We start from the raw sequence: 4,572 nt of genomic DNA on the forward strand, positions 1-4,572 counted from the left end.
GCTTTGCCTGACCTCCTGAAGCCTATTAACACAGGGTACTGTCTTTTCATTACAACTTCCTCTATTGCACTAGAATCCCAGAATGGCACATTTTTAAATGTCATTAAAAAGTTAACAGCACCAGACTGAGAGGGACAAAAAGACAGAAAATTAAATAAGGAAAATTATATGAAAAAATAAGCCCTTCTTGGAAACACAGTAAATACTTTGCCATTTAATTTTTATCCCAGAGAGCTCTCTGATCAAGCCATCCACAATGTGACACCTGCGTCACCAAACAGAGCCACCATGACCAAGTCCCTCCCCAGATGTATTCCCTGGACTTTGGACTTCGCAGCATCTGAAACTATGTTGCAGAATCAATCATCATCCCCTGGTTGTTCTTCGTTACCTTCACAATGTCCTCCATAGTACTCTCCTCTATTGTCTTGGTCACAATGTCCACATCTTTGCCGTGCCATGCAGTCACTGCCTTTGCAGTAAGATTTGTTTTGATGTTTCTCAAGAAAGATCCAATCGTGCTGCTCCTCTTGCTTGTAGAACCTGAACTAGTCATGGATAAACTCCTCCCTGAATTGTGAGAGATCCTTAACTCCTTGGAGAGGCGTTTCTGGCTGACGCCTTTGGGGGAGCCGCACCTGCCACTCCCTGGGCTGCTGCAGCCTTTTTCCTTTTTATCATCTCTAGTGGCTCTGTGGCTGGATGAGGACTGGCTGGATGATTTGGGGGCCATCTTGTTCCCTTCTGCCTTGCGGCGACGTTCACCTGCCCTGCGATGATGGGAGCCCTTACCAACATCTCTGTTCTTTTCCTTTTTATCCCTTCTTTCCTTACGGGCGTCAGTGCTGGCCTGGGAGACTCGCTGCTTTCTAGCCTGTCCACTTATGTGGCTTTCCTTCGGCAAGGCTGACACAAGGGGATCCGCTGCTGGATCTTTGCCTCTTTCTCTGACAGTCTCGGGGAAAGATTCTGCTTCTGCAAACATCACATTCATGTCTTCTGGGGAGAGGCTGGAGGACAGTCTACAAATGCTCTCTGAGGACTTGCTTGCAGCACCTGCCAAGGCTACCTTAATACCCTTCGGGGATGTGTTGGCAGTGCCTGCAATGGCCATGTTTGTTTTCGTTTGTCCTGTGCCCCTGGCCACTCCTGCTAGGGCTGCGCTTACCTGTCCAGTGCCTGTAGACTTGGCTGCCGAGAGGCTGAAAGCGCCTGCTATGGTGCTTGTTGCCGCCCCTGGTATGACTGCCTCTGCTGTTGCCTCTGTTGCCGACTCTTTGGCAAGCTCTGTAGATTTTGCTTTGGCGGTGGATACACTGGGCATGGTAGTAGGTTTGTGGGAGTCATCTAGGATTCCCTTCCCCCCAGCATAAGCAGCAGAGGTGGCCCCAGTCACCTCAGAGAACGTGGGGAGGCTCCTGATGCTGACCTGGTCTTGGTCCCCTGGAACTTGGAATTCGGCAGCTGCCAAGCTCATCCTGTCTTCCTCAACGGCAGGCATGCATATCATGTCCTCAGCTGGAACAGCATAGGTACCGCTGTTACTGTCCACAGGTGGTCGCAGGAGATAAATTATTTTCTCCCAGTATATAAAGAGGTCTTCCTGTGCTTTGAGAGGACACAGCTGCAGGTAGCAAGAACGGCCAGTGACAAACTTCAGACGCAGCTGTTGGTTCTCACGATGATGAACAGAAATCTTTACAAACTTCAAGGGAAAGAGCCTGGTGAGCTCTAAGGTCTTTGCCACCTTGCGGTTTCTCCCCTTGGTGGCCTTGCCCCGTCCAGCATGCTCTTCATAACCGGTGACTGGACGGGCCAGCAACATGATGTCAGGAATGGGGAAGATGGGGCTGGTGCACACGATGGCCACGGTCACCATTTGGATATGGTTATGCACATCGATCACTTCCCCCTTTTTGGTGATCTGCATAAAGTCGCTCTCAAACATGGGTGCGTACTTGAACATATCGTAATCTCCCTTGAGCAGCTGTCGCTGCAGTTTGCCCATTCTGGTATTGAACATGTTCGTTCTGGAGCTACTCTGGGCTGTGTAATATGGCAACAGCGAGTCACTGTTCATGGCTGTCTTCGATCACGGTGGCAGCGCTGGAGAGGAGGGTCCCTGAGTCTTCCTCGGCCTTGGTGGCAGATGAAGAACAGCAGTGTTGCTGATCACCAGGTGACTTGTACAGCAGATCTCTTGACCCCACCCCATTCCATAGGACCCCCTCTTCCTCAAAGCCTCCCAGAGGCCATGTTGGGGGTGGGAGCACAGATGGTGGCTCTAGAGATGCTGTAGGGTGCTTGGACCCCAGACTGAATCTCTTCCCAGATGTAGAAATGCAGGGTGAGTTCCAGAGAGGTTTTCTTCTGGGTCTAATCTGCACCTCTGATTTTTTAATCTCCCTAAAAGTCCAAGCTGTATTCCAGCAACTGAACTGAGCACCCTCTGGGCCTAAGACCCTGCACAGCCATATTTATAATCTGCTGTCCTTTGTGACCTGTCTCTGTCACATACCCCTTTGTTGTCTCATCCCTCCCTCTGTCCCCACAGAGCAGGGCCACCCCACTGCCCCCACAGAGCACAGGCCCACCCTGTCCATTCAGGTGGGTGCCAACATAAAATTTTTATAAAGTGGGAAAACTTGGTGTGGATGCTTTCCTCACACTGAATTTAAAAGATTCAGCAACTAGAGAGTCCATAGGAATCCAAGATGATGGGGTAAATTTGAGCCATTTGAGTTCATGGTTTAATTTTATAGAATAACCTAGAATAGGCAGTCCTGATACTTAGCTCTTCCTTCCATTAAATCTCAGTAAATGTTGACGATGATGATCTTTCCTAGTAACCTTAGCTTTTAATAATAACATTAAAGATTGCTTCTGCAAGGTGCTGCACGTACTCTTTACATACTGTCGTTTGGTACTATTGCTACTGTCCCCACTTTACAGGTAAAGAAATTGACGTGTGTCACTTGCCTACACTCAGAACTCACAGGTTGGAGGCATTATGTGAATCCAGGGCTAGCTGAGTCTAAAGGTTTTGTTCTGAACCATTCCAGTAAAGAAAGCTTGGGCCAGCCCACGTTTTCAAGCTGAACTGATTTAACTGCATTCAAGAAGACCAATTTGGTGCATTATGGGAAGTTGCATAATTAATCACCCGTGTGTGTGTGTGTGTGTGTGTGTATGTGTGTGTGTGTGTGTGTGTGTGTGTGTGTGTGTGTGTGTGTGTGTGTGTGTGTATGCTTTAGAGAACCGAGGACAACCACTTCAGACAATGACTGGGCTGAGATGGAGATTAAACTATCCAGAGTCTGCTTTGGTTCCTCTCCTGCATCACACTTTTACAAACACCCTGTGTGCGGGAGCCCAGCCATCCTCTTAAAGCCCCCAGTTTTTGCTCCCCACCCCCTGCCCAGTGGAATGCTAGTGGCAGGGTGGGGAGGGAGGAACAGGAGGGCAGGACTGGAGGTGTAGGCTTAAATTCCAGGAGCCTACCAAACGCCTCCCTGTACTGACCTTGGTACCACATATAGGTGGTTGAGAAGTCACTTGCACCTATGGGGAGCATGTGCTACTGTGCCTTGTGCCTTTTTGCCATTCCCAAGGAGCTAGTCACAAAACAAAGGATTTCCCAATGGTACTTGAAAGTTCTGAGAAGGACCCTCTACTCCCAATTCTCTTTTCTCCCAGTTGGATGTTATGCCTGAAATCCCACCTTAGAGATTCATCCCTTGAGGATAAAGGCTATCTCTCTCTAAAAATACACACCATCCATGGATGGATCGATGACCACAATGTAGAGTACCCATATTATTTAGCTATAAAAAGGAATAAAGTACTATCACACGCTATCACTTGAAGCTTGAAGACATTATGCTAAATGAAAGAAGCCAGACCCAAAAGACCATATATCACATGACTCCATTTATATGAAACATACGGAATAGGCAAATCCATAGAGACAGAAAGCAGATCAGTGGTTTCCTGGGGCTGGAGAGACGAGTGAATGAGAAGTGAGTGCTTAATGGGTACAGGATTCCCTTTTCTTATAGAAAATAAGATTATAGAAAAGGTCCTAGATAGTGGTGATTACACAGCCATGTGAATGTACTTAATGTCACTGAATGGTACACTTTAAAATGGTTGCAATGGTAAATTTTATGTTATATATATTTTAGCTCAGAGACACACACACACACACACCCAGAGAGAGAGAGAGAGAGAGAGAGAAAACATATATACATACGCTTGTTCAAAACCATTGCAGTTAAAAACACAGGCTTCAGCTTTAGAAAGAGCAACTGCGTGACCTGGACCAAGTTACTGAACTCTCCACTTACTCATCTGTAGAATGGGCAAACAGCTGTCGTGAGGATTAAATGGGATCATGCGTGTAAAAGTGTTTAGCATATTACCCTACTCAATAAATATTGGCTATTATTAGCATTGAAATAAAAAATAAAAATAAATAAATAATTTTTATCCCATAGAATAGAAAATAAGGACCCTCTATAATAAAGTCATTGGACCAACAGTTGCACATTTATATAATGAGCTGTGTAAAAT

At 46.6% G+C, this 4,572-nt stretch overlaps 1 protein-coding gene across 1 annotated transcript; it reads right to left on the reverse strand.

The window, feature by feature from the left end:
* Positions 1 to 346: 346 nt before the first annotated feature.
* Positions 347 to 2,080, reverse strand: GARIN4 (golgi associated RAB2 interactor family member 4). The gene has a single exon (XM_063094642.1). The coding sequence runs from the start codon at positions 2,078 to 2,080 to the stop codon at positions 347 to 349; it is 1,734 nt and encodes a 577-aa protein (XP_062950712.1).
* Positions 2,081 to 4,572: the final 2,492 nt, after the last annotated feature.

Source organism: Cynocephalus volans, chromosome 4 (genome assembly GCF_027409185.1).
Source record: "Cynocephalus volans isolate mCynVol1 chromosome 4, mCynVol1.pri, whole genome shotgun sequence".
In the NCBI taxonomy this organism is placed as follows: domain Eukaryota; kingdom Metazoa; phylum Chordata; class Mammalia; order Dermoptera; family Cynocephalidae; genus Cynocephalus; species Cynocephalus volans.